The 26,079-nt window shown below is 47.8% G+C and overlaps 2 protein-coding genes across 3 annotated transcripts in view; both read left to right on the top strand.

The window, feature by feature from the left end:
* The first annotated feature begins 3,366 nt into the window (after positions 1-3,366).
* LOC140422064 (uncharacterized) lies at positions 3,367-7,342 on the top strand. Of its 2 annotated transcripts, none has more exons than XM_072507059.1 (2): positions 3,367-3,517; positions 4,818-7,342. In XM_072507059.1, the coding sequence occupies exon 2, from the start codon at positions 5,153-5,155 to the stop codon at positions 6,161-6,163; it is 1,011 nt and encodes a 336-aa protein (XP_072363160.1). In that variant the 5' UTR covers positions 3,367-3,517; positions 4,818-5,152; the 3' UTR covers positions 6,164-7,342. The 2 variants fall into 2 exon arrangements, with proteins under 2 accessions (XP_072363160.1, XP_072363158.1); XM_072507057.1 differs by lacking the exon at positions 3,367-3,517 and adding an exon at positions 3,575-3,833.
* Positions 7,343-18,212: 10,870 nt separating this feature from the next.
* LOC140422101 (uncharacterized) overlaps positions 18,213-26,079 on the top strand; it is a 29,056-nt gene continuing 21,189 nt past the window's right edge. The window contains exons 1-2 of the mRNA XM_072507116.1: positions 18,213-18,272; positions 19,293-20,611. Of these exons, the coding sequence (XP_072363217.1) occupies positions 19,644-20,611 (968 nt within the window). The 5' untranslated portion in view covers positions 18,213-18,272; positions 19,293-19,643. The remainder of the gene's footprint in view (positions 18,273-19,292; positions 20,612-26,079) is intronic.

The following is a 26,079-nucleotide window of genomic DNA, read 5'->3' as shown; positions in this document are numbered from 1 at the left end:
TAATAGACTTGCACAATGGGCATCCAGGCGTGACCAAAATGAAAATGTTGGCCCGGAGTTATGTCTGGTGGCCAGGCCTCGACACCGACATTGAGAAGGTGGCCCAAAACTGCTCCATTTGCCAGGAGCATCAGAAGCTTCCGCCGGCCGCGCCCCTACATCACTGGGAATGGCCAGGGCGGCCTAGGGCACACTTGCATGCAGATTTCGCAGGCCCTTTTCAAGGATCCATGTTCCTTCTACTAATTGATGCCCAGTCTAAATGGCTAGAGGTGCATAAGATGCAGGGGACAACGTCCTGCGCAACAATTGAAAAGATGCGTTTATCGTTTGGTACGACTGGCCTCCCCGAGGTGCTGGTCACGGATCACGGCTCTCCATTCACGAGTGAGGAGTTTGCGAGGTTCACGAAGATGAACGGCATCCGCCATATCCGCACTGCCCCTTACCACCCGGCTTCAAATGGGTTGGCAGAGCACGCAGTGCAGACATTCAAACGAGGCCTAAAGAAGCAGTCTTCCGGATCAATGGACACGAGACTGGCTCGCTTTTTGTTTACGTACTGGGGTAGCTCCCACAGAACTCCTAATGGGCCGGAGACTTTGCACCCGCCTTAGTATGGTTTTCCCGGACATTGGCGCAAAGGTACGCCGCACACAAGAACGGCAGGGCCAGGGATTTTCTCGGCATCGGCCGATTCGGCAGTTTGCGCCCGGTGACCCAGTGTTCGTTCGGAATTTTGCTGGTGGTGCCCAGTGGGTTCCTGGTGTAATCTTTCGCCAAACGGGCCCTATATCTTAGCAAGTGCAAGCCCAGGGTCGTCTCCAGCGAAAACATGCAGACCACGTTCGGTACAGAAGACTGTCCCCTCAAAAGATTCCCCGCCCCCGGAGCTCATTTCTACAGCCGCAGAGACCAGAGACAAGGGAAGGTAGTCCTCACAATCTTCCACTGGTGCCTCACTCGAAGCCTGCGCAGGTCGTTACGGAACCGAATGGAGATAGAGACTCTGACCTGACGGAGGCAGCAGACTCTGACTTCGAGATGGAGACACAGGATGCATCAGAGGGGGAATCCTCGGGTCCACGGACCGTGGATGTACAACTGTTGCGCCGTTCATCACGGAAGCGCCGGTCTCCGTCTCGTTACACGCCGCCTGATCCAGCGCCGCGTGGAAATGGTGTCCGGCCTGCGGCCAAACGAGTCCGACGCCCTCCTTCGCCAGGGTCTTCGGTGGATACCTTGGACTTTGGGGGGGCGGGATGTTATAACCTGCCTACTTACCATTGGCTGGGGACTAATGACTATCCCACAATCCTGTGGGAGTATGAGCTTCCCCAGTGAGGGGGGCGGAGAAACCATTAATAAACTCCTAGTGTAAAAAAAGCTGGCCAGTTCAGGAACCAGCAGGAAGGAGTATGTAGCAAGGGAAGTTACTGCTACTGTTATGTATATATGTTATTGTAAATAAATGTTATTCCTTTGTATCCTTAAAACTCGTGCTGGATTCTTCGTGGCCCTCACAAAACTTCCCACACTCAGAGCAGGTGAATGGCCTCTCCCTGGTGTGAATTCGCCCATGTACCTGCAGGTGGGATAATTGAGAGAATCCCTTCCCACACTGAGAGCAGGTAAAAGGCCTCTCCCCAATGTGAATACGCTGATGTTTCTACAGAGTGCATGAATGTCTGAATCCGTTCCCACACTCAGAGCAGGTGAACGGCTTCTCCCCAGTGTGAACTCGCTGGTGTTTCTGCAGGGTGGATGGAAAACTGAATCCCTTCCCACATTGAGAGCAGGTGAAAGGCTTCTCCCCAGTGTGAACTTGCTGGTGTGTCTGCAGGCTGGATAGCTCAGTGAATCCCTTCCCACACTGAAAGCAGGTGAACGGTCGCTCCCCGGTGTGACTGCATCAATGAGTTTCCAGTTCAAATGGGAATCTGTATCCCTTCCCATAGTCACCACATGCCCACGGTTTCTCCATGTTTTGGGTCCCTTTGTGTCTCTCCATGTCGGATAATCAGTTGAAGCCTCGACCACACATAGAAGACATGTACGGTCTTTTCCGCTGTGAATGGTGCAATGTTATTTTAGGCTGTCTCACTGGTTCAACCTCTTTCCACAGTCAGTGCTCTGGAACACACTTGTTCACATACGTGTCTCGATGCTTTTTCAGTGTCTTGAATCCAACAGAACAAACATTTCTCCTTCTAGAGTCAAATGCAGATAATGTTCAGCTCCCAAGGAATCAAGTGACTGTCAGATCTTGAAGTAACGTTTGAGATTTCTGCCTCTAATTCCTCCTCTTCTAATATCCTGTAAAATGTTTCAAGACTCGATATATTAATAAATGTACTTTATTACAGAACCAGCAATAATCATAGAGTTTACAGTATAGAAGGCCATTCAGCCCATTGAGTCTGCACCGGCCCTTGGAAAGAGCACTCTACTTAAGCCCACACCTCCACCATATCCCCGTAACCCAACCTAACCTTTTTGGACACTAAGGACAATTTAGCAAGGGCAATTTAGCATGGCCAATCCACCTAACCTGCACATCTTTGGACTGTGGGAGGAAACCAGAGCACATGGAAAAAACCCACGCAAACATGGGGAGAATATGCAGATGCCGCACAGACAGTGACCCAAACCGGGGAGCGAACCTGGGGCCCTGGAGCTATGAAGCAACAGTGCCACCCAATATATCTAATCTGTGCCATGTAACAACACGAGACATACTCAGTCCGATATTAATCTACTGCCCCCTCAAATGTCAGTCATCTCCTGGGGAAACCAGCCCTTTCATTGTGAACATTGAGAAAAAGAGCATCCTTTTAGCCAGACAAATAAATGTGTCAAGATGTGGGAGCAAAGGATGTCAATGTCTTTAAGAGAGAGCGAGACTTGGGTCAACGTTTCCAGAGTCTGCACCCTCCCTGGATTCACTTCCTTTCCCTTCAGTTGCTGCAAGTGACCAATTGAAGGTCAGAATGAGGAAAGAAATGGAAAGGGGGAGAAAAGAAAGTGTTTTGAAAATGAAAAATGAAATGAAAATCGCTTATTGTCACAAGTAGACTTCAATGAAGTTACTGTGAAAAGCCCCTAGTCGCCACATTCCGGCGCCTGTTCGGGGAGGCTATTACGGGAATTGAACCGTGCTGCTGGCCTGCTTGAAAAGCCAGCGATTTAGCCCAGTGTGTTAAACCAGACATTTGCTCACAGATGTTGGAGACAGGAGGAAGTTTCAGTCTGTGTGAAGTTCGATCAACAGTCACACAAAGCCCGCGCTTTGATTGGGTAGAGAATAAGAGTCCTTCCGGTGCTCTGGATTTCCCATTGGTCAACACTCATCAGGAAGGTCAGGCGGTGGGCTGGCCCTCGCACATGCGCATCATCTCCTCTCTCTTGGACATGCGCAGTCCCGGGGAGTTCATCGAGTGGCTTTCTCGGTCGAGCCAGCGCCGTCAGCCGGTTGCCTGGAAACCTTGACTCGAGGAGGTGGTGCGGAGGGTGGAGGGTAATATGTGGATGGGAGTGGGGGGGTACCCGGTTTCCGCGTGCTGGGCCTGCGGACTGGAACCCGGTGACGTCACCGCGGAGCAGCGTGATTCCTATTGGCTGATTCAAGCAAGGCACTATTGTGACCTCGCAATGCGGAGATTGGACAATGAGTTTCAGGCAAAAACATCTTCATCTGGAACATCTGGGAGCAAATCAATGTCTCCCCCTGTCCATTGCTGTTCTCATTCTGGGGGGATAATGGTGACTTGCAGCAACTGAAGGGAAAGGAAGTGAATCCAGGGAGGGTGCAGACTCTGGAAAGCTTGGCCTAGGTCTCTCCTCTCTTTCTTTTAAAGACATTGACATCTTTTGCTCCCTCAGCTTGACACATTTATTTGCCTGGCTAAAAGGATGGTCTCTTTCCTAATGTTCACTTAAAGGGCTGCTTTCCCCAGGAGATGGCTGACATTTAGGGCAACAGTAAATTAACATCGGACAGAGAGATATCTAGTCTTGTTATATGGTACAGATTAGATATATTATTTAAAAAAAAAATTTAGAGTGCCCAATTCCTTTTTCCAATTAAGGGGTGAATTAACGTGGCCAATTAACCTACCCTGCACATCTTTGGGTTGTGGGGGTGAAACCCACGCAAACGGGAGAATGTGCAAACTCCACACGGACAGTGACCCAGAGCCAGGATCGAACCTGGGACCTTGGCACCGTGAGGCAGCAAGGCTAACCCACTGCGCCACTGTGCTGCCTAGATTAGATATATTATTGATGGTTCTCTATAAAATGCATTGATTAATCTTTCCAGTCTTGTAATAATATTTGTCACTTGGTACCAGATAACTTGTGCGTTGCTAAAAAGAGGGACATGCAGTTGAAGCTTTTCATCTTCACTTATCAGGATAGATGCAAGAATACCAAATTTCAAAAGGATCATTGTTTAATGCTTCAGAAAATAGGGTGTGATTGGTTGGTGAGTCAGAATTGATTGGGTGATACTTTGCTATTTTGAATGCAGTGACCTTTTGTGTATTGAGAAAAGGTGCAAAATTGTATTCCAGTACACCATATGATTATCAGGTCATTACTTCTTGGACTGGAAGTGGTGAGGATGGACCTGTCGACCAGAATAAACCAGCATCTTCTGGGGAACTGGGAGGCTGTAGATTAGATACAGCAAAGTAAGAATGAAGGAAGAGTGTGTGAGTTTACTTTGGGGTACGAGTGAGGAAAAATGTTCTGCTTCTGTTCTGAATCTCTATTTTGTACTGACCAGTGATGAATTTTGTGAACTCCTTTTACAGGATATTGGAAGACAGAAATCTCAAACCCAACATCACAGGAACATCTGACAGAATCTCTTGATTCATTGGGACTGGAATATTATTGGCCTTGGAAGCTTCAGGATAAGTATCCTGCCTGGTTAAAAATATTATAATCATCAGTGTGACTGGGAAGGGTCTGAGACTCACAGACACTCTTGTGAGACTGTTCCAGTGAACTAATTGTGGAAAGAGCTTTTACCAGTTACACAGCCTGAAAAAACATCGCACCATTCACAGTGGAAAGAAACCGAGTTCTGTGTGGAGGAGACTTCAATAGATTGTTGAACCTAGAGAGACACAAGGACATCTGCGCAATGGAGAAATGCTGGAAATGTGAGGACTGTGGGAAGGGATTCAAAGGCCCATCACTGTTGGAAATTCATCAGCGCAGTCACACTGGGGAGAGGCCGTTCACCTGCTCTCAGTGTGGGAAGGGATTCACTCAGTCATCCTCCTTGCATACGCACCAGCGAGTTCACACTGGGGAGAGGCCGTTCACCTGCTCTCAGTGTGGGAAGGGATTCACCCGGTTGTCCCATCTGCAGACGCATCAGCGAGTTCACTCTGGGGAGAGGCCATTCACCTGCTCTGTCTGTGGAAAGAGATTCAGTCAGCTGTCCAACATGTTGAGACACCAGTGCAGTCATAACAGTGAGAAAAACTTAAAATGCTCTGACAGTGGAAGTGGGTTTAAAAACTCTGTGGACCTGATATTCCGCCAGCGCATTCACACTGAGGAGAGATTGTTCAGCTGTTCTCACTGTGCAAAGAAGTTTAAAATGTCATCCGACCTGCTGAGACACCAGCGAATTCACACTGGGGAGAGGCCGTTCACCTGCTCTCAGTGTGAGAAAGGATTCACTCAGTTATCCAACCTGCTGGTCCATCAGCGAGTTCACACTGGTGAGAAGCCGTTCACCTGCTCTCAGTGTGGGAAGGGATTCAGTCATTCATCCAACCTGCGGACACACCAGCGAGCTCACACTGGGGAGAGGCCGTTCACTTGCTCTCAGTGTGGGAAGAAATTCAGGGAATCATCCACCCTCCAGAAACATCAACGAATTCACACTGGAGAAAAGCCATTTAGCTGCTCTCAGTGTGCGAAGCGATTCACTCGGTTAGACAACCTGCAGTCACACCAACGAGTTCACACGGGGGGGAGGCCATTCACCTGCTCTCAGTGTGGGAAAGGATACAGTGAATCAACCACCCTGCAGAGACACCAGCGAGTTCACGCTGAGGAGAGGCCATTCCTCTGCTCTCAATGTGGGAAGGGATTTTGTGATTCATCGCACCTGCTGAGACACCAACAAGTTCACAATTGATTACAGGGGTTGGATTCTGCTGTTATTGTTTCTGCTTCAATCACATCCAGGACGGCATTTTGTTCATTCTAACAGTTGGTCAATGGGGATGGTGGAAGGTTTATGCTGGACTGGCCGGTCTCACGATATTTCCTCTCATGGGCTGACGCTCTTTGAGCCTTGTTGCAAATACCTGGCTTTAAAATTCACAAGGACCACAGAGTGAAAGAGTGTTTGGAAGTTCAAAGGTGTTTTGTTCCCATTTCTGTTTGGAACCTGCAAAGCATGCCTTGTTGCCATAGAGATGGACTATGGTGGTTACGTGGTTTTTTCATTAACTCATCTGGATGTTTCTCACAGAAGAAAATCATCAGGCTATGTGGCGCAAGTTGTCTGAGGGAGTCTTGGTAACTGATGTGAGACAGGGAATAGCTAACATTTAAGGAATTATTACATATTTATCAAGGGGTCAGTTAGCTCAGTTGGCTGGATGGCTGGTTCATGATTCAGAGCAAAGGAAGACCAAGAAATTATTAAAGACAGAGAAAACAGAATATGAGAGCAAACTGGCGAGAAACATAAAAACCTACAGGAAATGCTTCTGTAGGTGTGTGAAAAGATTAGCAAAGACCAATGTGGGTCCATTCCAGGCAGAGACAGGCGAGTTTCTAATGGGGAATAAGGAAATGGCAGAGAAACTTAACAATGTGTGTCTGTCTTCACGGAAAAAGATAAGGAAATTGTCCCCAAAACACTAGAGAGCTAAGAGACGAGTGAGCACGTGGGACTGAAAGAATATTATTCATGAAAAAGTAGCACTGGAGAAATTAATGGGATTGAAAGTTAATAAAGCTGATGCTCTACAACCCAGAGTGTTTAAAGAGGTGGCTGTAGATACATTGGTGATCATCTTTCACAATTCTATCGATTCTGGAGTGGTTCTTGCAGATTGGAAGATGGTAAATGTAACCCCACTATTTAAGGAGAGAGAGAGAAAACAGGGAACCACAGACCCATTTTTTCTTTAATTTCATTAGCCTGACATCAATAGGAGGAAAAGTGCGATGATCTATTTGAAAGAATGTGATAACATACAAATTAGGAGCAGGAGTAGACCACTCGGTCCCTCGGGTCTGCTAGGCTATTCCATAAGTTCACGGATTGTAACCTCAACTCCACATTTCCGACTCCCCCCCCCCCCCCCCCCCCCCTCTCCACATCCACCCTGCCAATACACCTCAGGATCTTGTGTGTTTCAATCAAGTCACCTCTCACTCTTCTAAACTCCAGCAGATACAAACCTGGCCGGTCTAGCCATTCCTCATAAGACAACCCATTCATTCCAGGTATGAGTCCAGTAAACCTTGTCTGAACTGCAGCCAATACATTCACATCATTCCTTAAATGAGAGCAATACTGTACACAGTGCTCCAGATGTGATCCCACCAATGCTCTGTATAACTGAAGCATATATAACTCCTTACTTTTGTCTTCAATTCTCCTCTGCACATGAGCCTTCATCCACCCCTCTTCATCTCCCCGCCCATTGGCATTTCCTTCTATTCCCTTCTCCCTCATGTAGGTATCTAGCTTCCCCTTCAATGTATTCATGCTGTTCACCTCAACACTGGGTGGCATGGTAGCACAATGGTTAGCTCTGCTGCTTCACAGCGCCAGGGACCCGGGTTCGATTCCCGGCTTGGGTCACTGTCTGTGCAGAGTCTGCACGTTCTCCCACTGTCTGAGTGGGTTTCCTCTGGGCGCTCCGGTTTCCTCTCACAAGTCCCGAAAGATGTGCTGTTGGGTGAATTGGGCATTCTGACTTCTCCCTCTGTGTACCCGAACAAGTGCCGGAGTGTGGCGACTAGGGGCTTTTCACAGTAACTTCATTGCAGTGTTAATGTAAGCTTACTTGTGACAATAAGGATTATTATTGTTTATTAAAGAGGTTTCTCATGAAATCCCTATTGGATTATTGAACCATTTCATAATCTTAAAGACTTCCATCAAGTCACCCTTCAGTCTTCTCTTTTCTAGAGAAAAGCAGCCCCAGCCTTTCCCGAGGGTGAAATGCTCTCAGTTCTGGTATTATTGTTGTGAATCTTTGTTGCACCTCCTCCAGTGCCTTTATTTCCCTTTTCGAAATGGAGATCACAAATGTTGACAGTGCTCCCAGTGTAGTCTAACCCTGGTTCTAACAAAACAAAGAACAAAGAAATGTACAGCACAGGAACAGGCCCTTCGGCCCTCCAAGCCCGTGCCGACCATGCTGCCCGACTAAACTACAATCTTCTACACTTCCTGGGTCCGTATCCTTCTATTCCCATCCTATTCATATATTTGTCAAGATGCCCCTTAAATGTCCCTATCGTCCCTGCTTCCACTACCTCCTCCGGCAGCGAGTTCCAGGCACCCACTACCCTCTGCGTAAAAAACTTCAACTAAACAAGTTGAACATAACCTCCCTGCTTTTCAATTCTATCCCGCTAGAATGGAACCTATAGGGGCTCCACACTTTGTGAAAGATGTGAAGTTCTCAGAGAGGGTGCGGAGGAGATTTATGAGAATGTCAGGGATGACGGAGATGGAGAGACTGGAGCAGCTGAAATTTATTTCCTGGGATCACAGAATCTGAAGGGTGGGGATTGGGGCCATTCAGCCCATCAAGTCCATGCCGGCTCTCTGTAGAACAAATCAGCCTGTCCCATTGCCCTGCTTTATCCTCAAGTGCCCATCCACTTTCCTTGTGAAAATACCATCATCTCTGCTTCTGCTGCCCATGTGGGAAGTAGGTTCCAGGCCATTACCACTCGATTTACATGCACACAAGGTTCCTAGAGCACAGGAAGAGTCTATTTGGCCCATGCCAGCTCTTTGTACAACTCCCCATTTAATCTCATCGTCCGACAATTTTGTTTTCTTTTCACGAATGTGTTGAATTCCCTTTAGAAGGGTGCCGTCCAATCAACATCCAGCCCAATTTGTAGACAGTGAATTCCAAATCACAACACCTCACTGTGTTTTACAACAAATAATTGTGGCTATAGTGAGTCTGGAGTTTCACAGAGTATTCAAATTGTGTCAAAGACGTGATTACTATGCAAAGTTAAGGCTCAGTCTTCATCAATGATTTTGATGAGGACACAGAATGTAATATAATATAGTTTGCAGACAATTAGAACAGAATTGCATTTCCAAAGCACTTCTCGTGATCACTGGGCCTCCTAAAGTGTTTTACAGCCAGTAAAATACTTCAGAAGCAAAGTAACTTTTCTAATACAGGAAAATGTAGTTATGTGTAATAAAATTGTGTAATGAAATTTAGTTTTAAGATTAAGTCACTTTCATAGTGGATTCACTGTTTTAAGTAAGAAAGTCAAGGAAGCCCTTTTAACCTCTAACATGTGGCTTCCTGCAGCCATTTCACATTCTGTATCTTTTCTATATTAATTCTGTATTGATTGCATATCAAAAGCCAGTCATGAAACTAATGATTATTTCAGTAATTAACCTTGATTAAGTTTTCAGCAGTACTTTCAGGGCTGGGTTGTGATTGTAAAAAACAGCAATACAAGAACACAGCTGTTTCGAGAAACTGCAGAGAGATCAGAAATTGTTTGAAAAAATAAATTAGTTTCTAATTTTGATAAGCTACAGGACACCATATTCTGCCAAGAATAAGTCTCATTGTTCAATCGATCAAGATTAGTGAGAAAGAAAACTCGGCTCCCACAAATTTCTTTTGAACCAGTTTATCTTGTATTAACCAAATGTATTGACTAAAGATTACTGTATTAATTAGCTACCAGTCAGTAATAGATGATTAAATAAGTAGTGATCCTTAATTGAGCTACAATTAATTAATCATTAATGAATCAGTTGTTGCAGTAAAATACGGAGTTTTATTTGTTAAAAAAATGTAAAAGCTTAATTGCTGTATGTAAAGAAATTGCTGTATGCAATGAGGATAAATGTTCTGACAAGAGAGACCTTCAAATTCTGATTAGCCTATATATTTGAAACTGTATGAATAAGGGATTGTATAGAATCAGATAAAGGGATAGTATGAAACAGTTCTATTGTATTCCTGTCTGAGATAATGAGAGAAGTGGTGTCAGTACTTAGGATCCAATTAACTTAATCCCATGACCAAAAGACCAATGATTATGTTACAACAGGCCAAACTCTGACGTGAGGTAATGGTCACTTGGGGGACAAAAGTAGAGGTTCCAAAGGTCTTCCTTGTTGGCCAAGTACTGAAGACTCCCGAAGCCGAGTTCCAAGGAAATTACTGTCAAACAAGGAGCCAGACTCCCGAGGCTGAATTCCACAAGAATTACTGTCAAAGGAGCCAGAGAGGGTAACGCTTCTACAGACTGATCATCCGCATGAAGTTGGAAAAGTCAATGTCTTAAAGCTGATCAGTAAACCTTTTTCATTGAATAAGCTTTTTAAATTTGCAATCCAGAGAATTCTGCATTTGCCTTAATCGGTTAAAGTCTTGTCTGAACCAAAGTGAATTTATTAAATGGTACGTTGGGGGTTCTGAAATCAATTAATTTCCAAATAACAAGATTGGATGACAGAAATCTTCAATTTAAAAAATTGCATTTCTATAGCGCCTTTCACACCCACAGGACGTCCCAAATGCTTTACAGCCAATGAAGTACTTTTGAAATGTAGCCACTGTTGTAATGTAGGAAAGGCAGCAGCCAATTTACACACAGCAAGATCCCACACACAGCAATGTGATAATGAGCAGATGATCTGTTTTTAGTGATGGTGATTGAGGGATAAATATTGACCAGGATACCGGGTATAACTCTCCTGCTCTTCTTCAAAATAGTGGCTGTGGGAACTTTTACATCCACCTGAAAGAGGGGCAGACAGGGCCTCAGTTTAACATCTTATTTGAAAGAAGGCTGTTCTGATAGTGCAGCACTCCCTCCGTGCTGGGACGAGGAATGTTGGAACGTTTTGTCCTGACTGGGTCTCAATCTTCTGACTCAGAGGTGAGAGAGCTGCCCACTGAGCCACGGCAGACACTATCGACAATACAAAGATAGTAAGGGAAAGTTACCCTTTAAACCCCAACCCTTTGCCTCCAGTAAATCCAATAATAAAACCCCCAGTATAAATAACATGGATTTGACTGACAAATGTTGAAGTGTTGGTTTAGAACCACAAGTTTCAACTTCCCATTTGAGCCTCGGGCACCTTTCTGTCTCTACTCGTGTCAAAATTAAGGTGTTTACTTTGGCAGGAGGAATAGAGAAGCAGTACCATACTTGAGGAGAACGTTTTTCTCTCAGATGGTGTTTAGTCTGTGGAATTCTGTAACCCAGAGAGCAGTGGGGGCTGCGTCACTGAATATATTCCCAGTTTCGATTCCCGGCTTGGGTCACTGTCTGTGCGGAGTCTGCACGTTCTCCCCGTGTCTGCGTGGGTTTCCTCCCACAGTCAAAAGATGTACAGGTTAGGTGGATTGGCCATGCTAAATTGCCCTTAGTGTCCAAAAGTTGGGGTGGGGTTACTGGGTTACAGGAATAGGGTGGAGGTGTGGGTTTGGGTGGGGTGCTCTTTCCAAGGGCCGGTGCGGACTCGATCGGCTGAAAGGCCTTCTTCTGCACTGCAAATTCCATGATTCTGTATTCAGGGCGGAGTTAAACAGATTTTTGACAGATAATGGAGTCGGGGGTTATGGGGGCCAGACAGAAACGTGGAACAAAGAACAAAGAAATGTACAGCACAGGAACAGGCCCTTTGGCCCTCCAAGCCCGTGCCGACCATACTGCCTGACTAAACTACAATCTTCTACACTTCCAGGGTCCGTATCCTTCTATTCCCATCCTATTCATATATTTGTCAAGATGCCCCTTAAATGTCCCTATCGTCCCTGCTTCCACTACCTCCTCCGGTAGTGAGTTCCAGGCACCCACTACCCTCTGCGTAAAAAACTTGCCTCATACATCTACTCTAAACTTTGCCCCTCTCACCTTAAACCTATGCCCCCTAGTAATTGACCCCTCTACCCTGGGGAAAAGCCTCTGACTATCCACTCTGTCTATGCCCCTCATAATTTTGTATACCTCTATCAGGTCGCCCCTCAACCTCCTTCGTTCCAGTGAGAACAAACCGAGTTTATTCAATCGCTCCTCATAGCTTATGCCCTCCATACCAGGCAACATTCTGGTAAATCTCTTCTGCACCCTCTCTAAAGCCTCCACATCCTTCTGGTAGTGTGGCGACCAGAATTGAACACTATACTCCAAGTGTGGCCTAACTAAGGTTCTATACAGCTGCAACATGACTTGCCAATTCTTATACTCAATGCCCCGGCCAATGAAGGCAAGCATGCCGTATGCCTTCTTGACTACCTTCTCCACCTGTGTTGCCCCTTTCAATGACCTGTGGACCTGTACTCCTAGATCTCTTTGACTTTCAATACTCTTGAGGGTTCTACCATTCACTGTATATTCCCTACCTGCATTAGCCCTTCCAAAATGCATTACCTCACATTTGTCCGGATTAAACTCCATCTGCCATCTCTCCGCCCAAGTCTCCAGACAATCTAAATCCTGCTGTATCCTCAGACAGTCCTCATCGCTATCCGCAATTCCACCAACCTTTGTGTCGTCTGCAAACTTACTAATCAGACCAGTTACATTTTCCTCCAAATCATTTATATATACTACAAAGAGCAAAGGTCCCAGCACTGATCCCTGTGGAACACCACTGGTCACAGCCCTCCAATGAGAAAAGCATCCCTCCATTGCTACCCTCTGCCTTCTATGGCCTAGCCAGTTCTGTATCCACCTTGCCAGTTCACCCCTGATCCCGTGTGACTTCACCTTTTGTACTAGTCTACCATGAGGGACCTTGTCAAAGGCCTTACTGAAGTCCATATAGACAACATCTACTGCCCTACCTGCATCAATCATCTTAGTGACCTCCTCGAAAAACTCTATCAAGTTAGTGAGACACGACCTCCCCTTCACAAAACCGTGCTGCCTCTCACTAATACGTCCATTTGCTTCTAAATGGGAGTAGATCCTGTCTCGAAGAATTCTCTCCAGTAATTTCCCTACCACTGAAGTAAGGCTCACCGGCCTGTAGTTCCCGGGATTATCCTTGCTACCCTTCTTAAACAGAGGAACAACATTGGCTATTCTCCAGTCCTCCGGGACATCCCCTGAAGACAGCGAGGATCCAAAGATTTCTGTCAAGGCCTCAGCAATTTCCTCTCCAGCCTCCTTCAGTATTCTGGGGTAGATCCCATCCGGCCCTGGGGACTTATCTACCTTAATATTTTTTAAGACACCCAACACCTCGTCTTTTTGGATCACAATGTGACCCAGGCTATCTACACCCCCTTCTCCAGACTCAACATCTACCAATTCCTTCTCTTTGGTGAATACTGATGCAAAGTATTCATTTAGTACCTCGCCCATTTCCTCTGGCTCCACACATAGATTCCCTTGCCTATCCTTCAGTGGGCCAACCCTTTCCCTGGCTACCCTCTTGCTTTTTATGTACGTGTAAAAAGCCTTGGGATTTTCCTTAACCCTATTTGCCAATGACTTTTCATGACCCCTTCTAGCCCTCCTGACTCCTTGCTTAAGTTCCTTCCTACTTTCCTTATATGCCACACAGGCTTCGTCTGTTCCCAGCCTTTTAGCCCTGACAAATGCCTCCTTTTTCTTTTTGACGAGGCCTACAATATCACTCGTCATCCAAGGTTCCCGAAAATTGCCGTATTTATCTTTCTTCCTCACAGGAACATGCCTGTCCTGTATTCCTTTCAACTGACACTTGAAAGCCTCCCACATGTCAGATGTTGATTTGCCCTCAAACATCCGCCCCCAATCTATGTTCTTCAGTTCCCGCCTAATATTGTTATAATTAGCCTTCCCCCAATTTAGCACATTCATCCTCGGACCACTCTTATCCTTGTCCACCAGTACTTTAAAACTTACTGAATTGTGGTCACTGTTACCGAAATGCTCCCCTACTGAAACATCTACCACCTGGCCGGGCTCATTCCCCAATACCAGGTCCAGTACCGCCCCTTCCCTAGTTGGACTGTTTACATATTGTTTTAAGAAGCCCTCCTGGATGCTCCTTACAAACTCCGCCCCGTCTAAGCCCCTGGCACTCAGTGAGTCCCAGTCAATATTGGGGAAGTTGAAGTCTCCCATCACCACAACCCTGTTGTTTTTACTCTTTTCCAAAATCTGTCTACCTATCTGCTCCTCCATCTCCCGCTGGCTGTTGGGAGGCCTGTAGTATACCCCCAACATTGTGACTGCACCCTTCTTATTCCTGATTTCTACCCATATAGCCTCACTGCCCTCGGAGGTGTCCTCTCGCAGTATAGCTGTGATATTCTCCCGAACAAGTAGCGCAACTCCGCCTCCCCTTTTACATCCCCCTCTATCCCGCCTGAAACATCTAAATCCTGGAACGTTTAGCTGCCAATCCTGCCCTTCCCTCAACCAGGTCTCTGTAATGGCAACAACATCATAGTTCCAAGTAGTAATCCAAGCTCTAAGTTCATCTGCCTTACCCGTAATGCTCCTTGCATTAAAACATATGCACTTCAGGCCACCAGACCCGCTGTGTTCAGCAACTTCTCCCCGTCTGCTCTGCCTCAGAGCCACACTGTCCCTATTCCCTAGTTCTCCCTCAATGCTCTCACCTTCTGACCTATTGCTCCCGTGCCCACCCCCCTGCCATACTAGTTTAAACCCTCCCGTGTGGAGGGTTGAGATCACAGCCAGATCATCCATGATCTTGAAGACTGGGGCATAAGGCTCGAAGGGCTGAATGGCCTACTCCTGCTCCTCTGTTCTTGTCTGCAAATTTCACAGGATGTTCAATTCAAACCTGGTTCAGTTGATCCAAACCCAGAATTTATTCCAGCCCAGTTACAGAGGGCTCCAACATCAGCAGAATTAAACTCCAAGGGTCAAAATCAATATAGGCGGCAAGGTTGTGCAGTGTTTAGCACTGCTGCCTCACAGCACTGACGATCCAGGTTAGATCCCGGCCCTAGGTCACTGTCCATGTGGAGATTGCACATTCTCACGCTCACGCTTACATCACAAACATGTGCAGATAAGGGGATTGGCCATGCTAAATTGCCCTTAATTGGAAAAAAAATAAATGGGTACTCAAACATTATATTTTTAAAAAATCAATATGATTTGGTCCTAAACAGGAGCAACATAAGAATTATTCTCTCTCTCAAACTATAAATCTCTGTTATAGAATCCCTACAGTGCAAAAGGCGGCAACTCAGCCTGCTGAGTCTGCACTGACCCTCTGAAAGAGCATCCACACTCCCACCATATCCCAATAATCCCTTAACCTCACCTACACATCTTTGAATACTAAGTGGCAATTTAGCGTGGCCAATTCACCTAACCTGCAATCTTTGGACTGCAGTAGGAAACTGGAGCAGCCGGAGGAAACCCAAGCAGAATGGGGGAGAAAGTGCAAACTCCAATCAAAATTGAACCCGGGTCCCTGGCACTGAGGCAGCAGTGCTGACCACTGCCATTGTGCTGCCTCATACACACTCCCTGCTACCTAGTTATTTTTACACTAATTCATCCCACTATTCTCCTCCTGCTTTCCCCGCAATTCTCCTCCCCTGAAGATGCTGACTCTCGGGTTCAGTCTCACTCTTACCTATTGCCCTCCCCAATGTGTCACCCAGGTGTCAAAATCTTTACACCTGAAGTTAACAAAATTGTTTTGTTAAGAGGGACGTCACAATCCAATCACCACCCAGGTGTACTTTGGAGACTGGACCCCTGATGAGTAATGGAGTTCACAGCGACCACAACTCCCCGCAGCAGGTGCAGGACTGCGCATGTCCACTGGAGAGGGTAAACTGCGCATTGGAGGAGCAAGGCGTTTCGTATTGGCCAAATAGCCGACGTTTCATGATGTCAACAGTGACGTCCGTTGTCCATTGTCGTCAGGCTCCAAATAACCAATGGAAAGACTGGAGGAAAGAGAGGAGCGGCTGCGCATGTGCAAGGAAAGGTCCAACCCCGGACCTTCCTGCTGAGGTGTTGACCAATGGGAAGAGTTAGAACCGGAAGGCCTCTTGTCCTCCATCCAATCAGATCGCGAGCTTTGTGTGAATGGCGATTGAGCTCACACAGACTGAAGCGTCCTCCTGTCTCCAACATCTGTGAGTAACTCTTTTATTGTCGTCACAATTATTACAGAAAACAATTTACAAGGCTCCAGACTTCATTACACTTCAAATTGACGATTAAACACACTTCAAATTGACGATTAAGCAGTCACTTAACACAAAACAGCTGCAAGGCACAAGGTCCAATTACATTTCACAGTAACGTTGTAACAGTCATTGAACACAAACAGCTGCAAGGCACAGGGCCGAAAAACGTTTCCAGATACCAATTAACCAGTCACTTATCACAACCAGCCGCAAGGCACAGGCCCTACGCATAGTTCAAGTAACAATCGAACAGTCACATAACACGAACAGTCGTGAGGCACAAGGCCTCGAAACCCAACGACCATTCCAAAGAAAAAAGGAACAAAAAACCACAAGACACGAGTACATTTCGAGGTAACGGCCTCTAAACACATAAAACAAGCAGTCGCGAGGCACAAGGCCTCATAACCACACGACCACTCCAAAAGAGATGAAATAAAAAACCAAAAATAAAATCCACAAAACACAAGTACATTTCAAGGTGACGACCTCTAAACACATAAGACAAGCAGTCGCGAGGCACAAGGCCCCGATACAATACGGCCGCTTCGGAAACAAATATGACCCACAGGGCCTCGGTACATTTTAACAGTGTCATATCAAACCCTATCACCAGGCACCAGGCCTCAATTCACCCCAGAAAAGATTTAACAGGATAGAATTAATCCCCGCTCACCCGCCCCCGTTCACCCCGCCCTGCAGCCGACACCCCGGGGGAAAGGCCCCTCCTCGCTAAGAGCACAGACCTCCGGAGAGCCAGACCCAGACGCGGCGGAGGAGAGAGGGTTCCCCCCTCCTGGACCCCGCCCAAAGGCACGGGACCATTCGGAGGGAGAGCAGTTTCACACCAACTAGCATTCCACCACAATTACTAATTACCATTTCAGGGAAACCCAAAATGAGTTGAATGTCATAGGCTGCTAAAGAAAACGAAAGCAAAGAAAACATGAAAACAAAATCCCTTAGTACTCATAGAAAAGTCCATAAAAAAGAGTCCATTAATATTGCACGTTCCACATCATGACCCCGGCGCTCCAGCCGAAATTTCACAAGGAACAACATGTCCTCAAAGTCCTCCAATGGCAGCGGCCAGAGTCGCTCCAATGTTGGCAACAGTCGACAACGGGGAAGAAAGTCCCAGAGTCAGTCCCAACCGCCCACAGGGCGTCCAGGGGGGCCGAACCCCCGGAGACCCCAGGAACGGCAGCAACCCACCCCGGGCTGCAGGCGCGGGCCGGCCATCGGGTATCCACTCCCGGTTCCGACCCGCCGCTTCCAGCAGCCTATCCAGCTGCCATCCTTCCTCCATTCCTTCGTCCTCCATTGGGCGAACTCAAAACCGCCGACAGCAAACCTCGCAGTCCGAAGCAGCGTCTCTGCAGCTCAACCGCTGACTTGAAACACGACTGGTCGCAGTACTCCATAACCAGTCTTCTCCCCTTCCCTCGGGGACCAGGAGCAATGGGCGCCGAGTTGCTGTTTCACCCCATCCAGGAAGCTCCCAGAGGCGGCCTGCCTTTCGAATCGGCCCGGGGGCGGACACCAAGCTCGCACACAACTGCCCAAGCCTCCTCCACTTTTCACCCCAGGAGTTTGGACAGTGTCGGCCGTAGCTCCCACAATCCCCCGCGCTGGGGAACCCGCTCTATCCGCTGCACGGGCGGGTGATCAGGTACTGCGCATGTCCAAGGGTGAGGGGAAGCTGCGCATGTGTGGGGGAAAGCCCAGCCCCTGACCTTCCTGTGAGGTGTTGGCTAATGGATAGAGTTAGGACCGGAAGGACGCTGGTCCTCCATCCAATCAGATCGCAAGCTTTGTGTGAATGGCGATTGAGCTCACACAGACTGAAGCGTCCTCCTGTCTCCAACATCTGTGAGTAAAACACTTTCTTTTCTCCCCCTTTCCATTTCTTTTCTTATTCTGACCTTCAATTGGCCACTTGCAGCAACTGAAGGGAAAGGAAGTGAATCCAGGGAGGGTACAGACTCTGGAAAACTTGGCCCAGGTCTCTCTCTCTTAAATACATTGACATCCTTTGCTCCCTCAACTTGACACATTTATTTGCCTGGCTAAAGGATGATCTCTTTCACAATTTATGGGCTGGTTTCCCCAGGAGATGGCTGACATTTAAGGGGATAATAAATTAATATCGGTCAGAGATATATGTCTAGTGTTGTTATAAGGTGCAGATTACAAATATTATTTATGGTTCTGTAATAACGTATATTGATATTTCCAGTTGTGTAACATTGTACTGTAGCTACATTATATATTTGCATTCATCTCTTTCCTCAGGGTGTTGTTGGTCTCTGGAATTCTCTTCCACAGAGATGGGAGGAGTCTGGGAGTCATTAAATATATTCAAGAATGAGTTGGACAGATTTCTGATTGACAAGGGAGTTAAGGTTTATGGGCAACAGGCAGGAGGAGGGATTTCTTTACTCGAGGATGTGATGAAGCTTTGGAATTCTCTACCCCAGAGGATTGTGGAGCTTCAGTCATCCAAGTATTTTCAAGACTGAGATTGATAGGTTTCTAAATATTGAAGTTATCGAGGGATATGGGGATAGTGTGGGAAAATGGTGCTGAGGTAAATCAGCCAACGATCTCATGAAATGGTTGAGAAGGTTCAATGGGCCTGATGGCTGACTGCAGCTCCTATTTGTTATGATCTCCCTATCCTGGAGAGGAAGCATGGATCTGTCAATCAGCTTGAATCAGTACTTTCAGCATTAGATACAGCAGAGTGAGAATGGAGGGATAGCGTGTGGGATGGAGATTTACAATTTTTGCGAATGAGAGGGGGAAAAATGTTCCATAGAAACTAGAAATGTCTGTTCTGAATTTCTATCCTGTACTGACAGTGATGTCTTTCCCAAAATGTTTTTACAGGATAGTAGAAGAGGAGGAATTACAGACGGAAATCTCAAAGCATCATGTCTAAATCTGACACAGTCTCTTGATTCCTTGGGACACGAATATCATCGGCCTGTGAATCCTGAAGAAATGTTTGACTGCTGTGTCGGCTTCAAAATATTTTAAACATTCGTGCGACTTGAAAATCACCAACACACCTGAGTGAGAGTGTTCCAGAGCACTGACTGTGGAAAGAGCTTTAACCATTTACACAGCCTGAAAAAACATCACACCATTCACAGCGGGGAGAGACCGTACACGTGTTCTCTGTGTGGACGAGGCTTCAACTGATTGTCTAACATGGAGAGATACAAGGAAACTTAAAGCATGGAGAAACCGTGGAAATGTGGGGATTGTGGGAAGGGATACAGGGCCCCATCAGAGCTGGAAGCTCAACGGCGCAGTCACACTGGGGAGAGGCCGTACACCTGCTCTAAGTGTGGGAAGGGATTCAGTCGTTCATCCACCCTGCGGACACACCAGGGAGTTCACACTGGGGAGAGGCCATTCACCTGCCCTCAATGTGTGAAGGGATTCACTACTTTATCAAGCCTGCAGTCACATCAGCGAGTTCACACTGGGGAGAAGCCATTCACCTGCTCTCTGTGTGGGAAGGGATTCACTCAGTTAGCCCACCTGCAGACAAACCAGCGAGTTCACACTGGGGAGAAGCCATTCACCTGCTCTCAGTGTGGGAAGGGATTCAGACATTCATCCACCCTGCAGAAACATCAGCGAATTCACACTGGAGAGAGGCCATTCACCTGCTCTCAGTGTGGGAAAGGATTCACGCAATTATCCAGCCTGCGAACACATCAGCGAGTTCACACTGGGCAGAGGCCATTCATCTGCTCTCAGTGTCGGAAGGGATTCACTCAGTTATCCCATCTGCAGGCACATCTGCGGGTTCACACTGGGGAGAGACCGTTCACCTGCTCTCAGTGTGGGAAGGGATTCACTCATTTATCCCACTTGCGGGTACACCGGCGAGTTCACACTGGGGAGAGGCCATTCACCTGCTCTGAGTGTGGGAAGCGGTTCAGTGATTCATCCCATCTGTTGAGACACCAGCGAATTCACACTGGGGAGAGGCCATTCTCCTGCTCTCAGTGTGGGAAGGGATTCAGTGATTCATCCACCCTCCAGACACATCAGCGAGTTCACTCTGGCGAGCGGCCATTTCTATGTTCAGTGTGTGGGAAAGGATTCACTCTGTCATCCATTCTGCTGACACACCAGAGAGTTCATACCAGGGAGAGGCCATTCATCTGCTCTGAATGTGGGAAGGGATTCATGCATGAACGCAACCTGCGGAAACATCAGCGAGTTCACATCCTGGAGAGGCCATTCACCTGCTATGAGTAGGGGGAGGGATTCACTGATACATCCCATCTGCAGAGGCACTGGCAACTTCACACTGGGTAGAGGCCATTCACCTGCTCTCCATGTGGGAAGGGTTTCCGTGATTCATGGCGCCTGCTGAGACACCTCACAGCGCTGAGGTCCCAGGTTCGATCCCAGCTCTGGGTCACTGTCTGTGTGGAGTTTGCACATTCTCCCCGTGTTTGCATGGGTTTCACCCCCACAACCCAAAAGATGTGCAGGGTAGGTGGATTGGCCATGCTAAATTGCCCCAGAATTGGAAAAAATGAATTGGGCACTCTAAATTTAAAAAAAAAAATCTACTAGTTACATCTAGTGGATTTGTCAAGCATGATTTCCCTTTAATAAATTCTTCGGTTCTTCGGCAATCTCGGTTTCTGCTGATTGACCAGAGGTCGCAGTCACATGATTGGGTAGTATGGATGGCGGTTCATCCTGAGTAGTTCTAGCACACACGGTACTGGCACATTGATGGGTGTCACTAACAACTGATCTGTGTCGTCGCCACACTCGCTCGGCTTCAGTTTGTACAATGGGGCACGGTGGCACAGTGGTTAGCACTGCTACCTCACAGCACTGAGGACCCGGGTTCGATCCCAGTCCCGGGTCACTGTCCGTGTGGACTTTGCACTTTCTCCCTGTGACTGTGTGGGTTTCACCCCCACAACCCGAAGATGTGCAGGGTAGGTGGATTGGCCACGTTAAATTGCCCCTTAATTGGAAAATAAATAATTGGGTACTCTAAATTTATATTTTTTAAAATGTTCAGTTTGTACAGTATAGGAATCAGAGTCCGTTTCCATAAGACTAGGGATGGGCAATAAATACTGGCCCAACCAGCCCGTATCCCGTAAATGAATAAAAAAAGATTGAAGCAGAATCAGGCCATTCGACCCATCTAGTCTGCTCCGCCATTCAATCATGGCTGACATGTTTCTCATCCTTATTCTCCTGCCTTCTCCACATAACCCCTATCCCCTTATGAATCAAGAACCTATGTGTCTTAAAGACACTCCGTGAATTGGCCTCCACAGCCTCCTGCGGCAATGAGTTCCTCAGATTCACCCCGCTCTGGCTGACGAAATTCCTCATCTCAGTATTAAGAGATTTTCCCTTAAGTCTGAGGCTGTGGCCTCAGGTTCTAGTTTTTCCTACTGGGGGAAATATTCTCTCCGTGTCCACTCTATCTCGGCCTCTCGGTATCCTGTAAGTTTCAATACGATCCCCCCTCATCCTTCTAAATTCCAACAAGTACAGACCCAGAGTCCTCAACTGTTCCTCATACGACAAGCTCTTAATTCCAGGGATCATTCTTGTGAACCTCCTCTGGACTCTTTCCAAGGCCAGCCCATCCTTCTTTAGATACGGGGCCCAAAACTGCTCACAATATTCCCAATGGAGTCTGACCAGAGCCTTATACAGCCTCAGAAGTACATCCCTGATCCTGTATTCTATCCCTCACGACATGAATGCTAACATTAAATTTGCCTTCCTAACTGCCGACCGAACCTGCACATTATCCTGAAGAGAATCTTTAACAAGGACTCCAAAGTCCCTTTGTGCTTCTGAGTTCCTAAGCATTTCCCCATTTAGAAAATATTCTATGCCTCCATTCTTCCTGCCAAAGTGCATGACCTCATACTTTTCCACATTGTATTCCATCTGCCACTTCTTTGCCCATTCTCGTTCAAGTCCTTCTGCAGCCCCCTTGCTTCCTCAATACTATCTGCATAGCTTTGTATCATCTGCAAACTTAGCAACAGTGCCTTCAGTTCCTTCTTCCAGATCATTAATGTATATTGTGAAAAGTTGTGGTCCCAGCACAGACCCCTGAGGCACACCACTAGTCATCAGCTGCCATTCTGAAAAAGACCACTTTATCCCCACTCTCTGCCTTCTGCCAGTCAGCCAATCCTCTTATCAATGCCAGTATTTTACCCTGAACACCACGGCTCTTAACTTATTTAACAGCCTCCTATACAGCATCTTGCCAAAGGCCTTCTTGAAATCTAAATAGATCTCTTCCACTGGTTCTCCTTTGTTTAACTTCCTTGTTACATCCTCAAAGAACTTTTAACAGATTTGTCAAACATGACTCCCCTTGACGAAGCTGTGCTAACTCAGTCCTATTTTATCATGCACTTCCAGATACTCTGCAATCTCATCTTTAATCTTACATCTTAAAATCTTACCAATGACCAAAGTCAGAAACTGGCCTATAATTTCCCATCTTCTGCCTCCCTTCTTAAACAGCGGTGTTACATTCGCCATTTTCCAGTCCTTTGGGACCCTCCCTGCCTTTAGTGATTCCTGAAAGATCACCAGGAATGCCTCCACATGGATGCCTTGTCCACCCCTCAGCATGTTTCCTCCTCCTTGGGTTGAATTTCAGTTGTGCCTCCCGAATAACCCCCCAAAACCCCTGCCATTGATGTTCCACTGTCTTCCCTGCGAGGTTCCCCTTCCAATAAACTCTGGCCAGCTTCTCCCTCATGTCTTTGTAGTTACCTTTATTCAATTTTAATACCGTTACACCTGATTCCAGCATCTCCCTCTCAAACTGCAGGGCAAATTCTATCATATTGTGGTCACTGCCCCCTAAGGGTTCCTTCACCTAATCAGGTCTGCCTCATTACACATCACCAAATCCAGAATTGCTTGTTCCCTAATGGGCTCTACCACAAGCTGCTCCAAAAATTCCCTTTCTTGGGATCTGCTAACAACCTGATTTTCACAGTCCACCTGCAAATTGAAGTCCCCCATGATTATTCTCCCTCTGTACCTGAACAGGCGCCGGAATGTGGCAGCTCGGGACTTTTCACAGTAACTTCATTGAAGTGTTAATGTAAGCCTACTTGTGACAATAAAGATTATTATAAGATTATTATCATTAGCTCTTCAATAAACCTGCGTTGTTATCTGCATTCAACCCCACATGCTACAACTTCATTCTTTTGTCCTTAGTGTGCAGAACGTAAGATAAAAAGAATACTGGCGATGAGAAATGGATTAAATTATTTTCAAGCAAGAAAAGAAAATTGAAGTTTTCGATGTTGAGACAGACAGCAGGTCAGCAGATTTCACCTGGCATGGATTGGTCAGGTTGTTGGGCACAACAAATAATTAACACTGGCCCCCTGAGGCGTTCAGGCTGCTGAGCTCACCACGTGTGCAGTTAGATTGAAATGAAAGTCACCATCGCCGCAGAAGACCATAGGCTGCTCTCCCCGTTTGAGAGAGAGCTGACTGGCGGTGATTTAACCTGAGGGTCACCACGCATCAGGGACTGGATTCTCCGCCCCCCGATGCCGGATTCTCCGCCCCTCGATGCCAAAATCGCATTCGGCGTTGGGGCGGAGAATCCGTTTTGGTGTCGAAATCGGGACCACCGTTGGTTTTTAAATTCTCCGCCCCCCAAAAATAGATGTACTCGTGGAGTACGCCGCGCTGAGTATCCACTGCCTCAGGCCGTTGCCTGAGGCCCGCCCCGCAATTCTCTGACCCGACTGGCTGAATTCCCAACGGCGTGGGACTCTCATGGTCCCAGCCATACGGGAACCTCGCAAGGTAGCTTTGGACTCAGTCCGGGGCCGCCGCAGTCAGGGGAGGGCCGATCGGCAGGCAGGGAAGTGTTCATTCTGGGCTGGAGGCAATGTGTGCGGGCGGACCGGGGAGTGCGGGCAGCCGATGTGGGACACTATTTTGTCGGTCCGCGTCCACGGGCTGAGTCCGCCGTGGAGCACGGCGCGGACGCTGCAGGCCGCCGCAGTGTACATGCGCGGTCTCTGACCCGTAAGTGCTGGGGGCCGTACCGGCAGCTAGAGCTGCAACCCCAATGACAGCTCCCTGCTGCCACATCTGGTTCCAGGTTCTCAGGGTAGCTATCACCACTGGGCTTGTGGAATGTTTTGCTAGCGGGGTTGGGAGTGTTGCCATGGCGATGGCCTGGAGGGTCGTTCCTGTACATGAGGACTCGTCCATCCTCACCCATTCCGTGTTTGGGTCCTTTACCCATCTCCTCACTCTTTCAGCCGTGGCTGCCCAGTGATAGTATTGCAAGTTCTTCTCCTTTGGAGTGTTGGGGATTGTTCGCTCCCTGCACCCCTATCGCTCATCGGAGAATCCTGCTCTGCTGACGATTAGCAGCACCACCCACAGCTGCAGACTGGCTGGCAGACCTGGTGGAATTTCTCCACCTGGAGAAGATCAAGTTCACCATCCGAGGGTCAGAGGCCATTCACCAACTTGTACCAGGATCTGTTTGAAGTCAACAACCAATAGAATGGGGGATGGGGCACGGGAGCCAACAGGATCACAGGGAGCAGACAAGAAATGGAGAGGGGGAAGGGGGAAACTATCGGGGAAAGGCCAGAAAACAACCGACCAGAGAGCCTAGAACAAGAGCACAGGGAAGGGAACTCCCAAGGGAAGGCCGAAAACAGGGAAGGGAGGGGGTGGAGTGAAGGGGGAGGGCACTGTCCACTTGCCAATAATACATGACTACAGACTGTACAGTGAAGGGCCCAGGAAAGGACCCTGAAACACTGATTGAAGGGGGCGGGGGGACCGTCACAAAGGAAAATTAAGGTTGGGCTTTTGCAAACTATCTTCTCTGCACAGATTTGTCATTCTGTATTGTATAAAACTTTAATAAAAATTTTCAAAAACATTCTCAACTTTGCCCCATCCCTGGGGCTGGATTCTCCGTTTTGGAGACTGTGTCCCCACGCCGTCGGGAAAACTGTGGTATTTTACGCCAGGCAAACTGGCGTCAAAAGGCCACAGATTCCCCGCTTTGCTGGGGGTTAGCAGGGAGCGGTCGTTAGGGTCGCAGCTCTAGCTGCCGGTACGGCCCCCAGCACTTACGGGTCAGAGACCGCGCATGTACACTGCGGCGGCCTGCAGCGTCCGCGCCGTACTCCACGGCGGATTCAGCCCGCGGACGCGAACCGACAAAATAGTGTCCCACATCGGCTGCCCGCGCACCCCGGTCCGCCCGCACACATTGCCTCCAGCCCAGAATGAACACTCCCCTGCCCGCCGATCGGCCCTCCCCCAACTGCGGCAGCCCCGGACTGAGTCCAAAGCCGCCTCGCGAGGTTCCCGTATGGCTGGGACCATGAGAGTCCCACGCCGTTGGGAATTCAGCCAGTCGGGTCAGAGCATTGCGGGGCGGGGCTCGGGCCATGGCCTGAGGCGGTGGATACTCAGCGCGGCGTACTCCACGAGTACATCTATTTTTGGGGGGCGGAGAATTTAAAAACTGCCGGTGGTCCCGATTTCGACACCAAAACGGATTCTCCGCCCCAACGCCGAATGCGATTTTGGCATCGAGGGGCGGAGAATCCGGCATCGGGGGGCGGAGAATCCAGCCCCTGAT

This window comes from Scyliorhinus torazame, chromosome 5 (genome assembly GCF_047496885.1).
Source record: "Scyliorhinus torazame isolate Kashiwa2021f chromosome 5, sScyTor2.1, whole genome shotgun sequence".
NCBI lineage: Eukaryota > Metazoa > Chordata > Chondrichthyes > Carcharhiniformes > Scyliorhinidae > Scyliorhinus > Scyliorhinus torazame.
This window is presented reverse-complemented; position numbering and strand designations above follow the sequence as displayed.

What these genes read in the sequence shown, in the direction of transcription:
- LOC140422064 (XM_072507059.1), top strand. Translation starts at nt 5,153, where the DNA reads ATGGAGAAATGCTGGAAATGTGAGGACTGTGGGAAGGGATTCAAAGGC.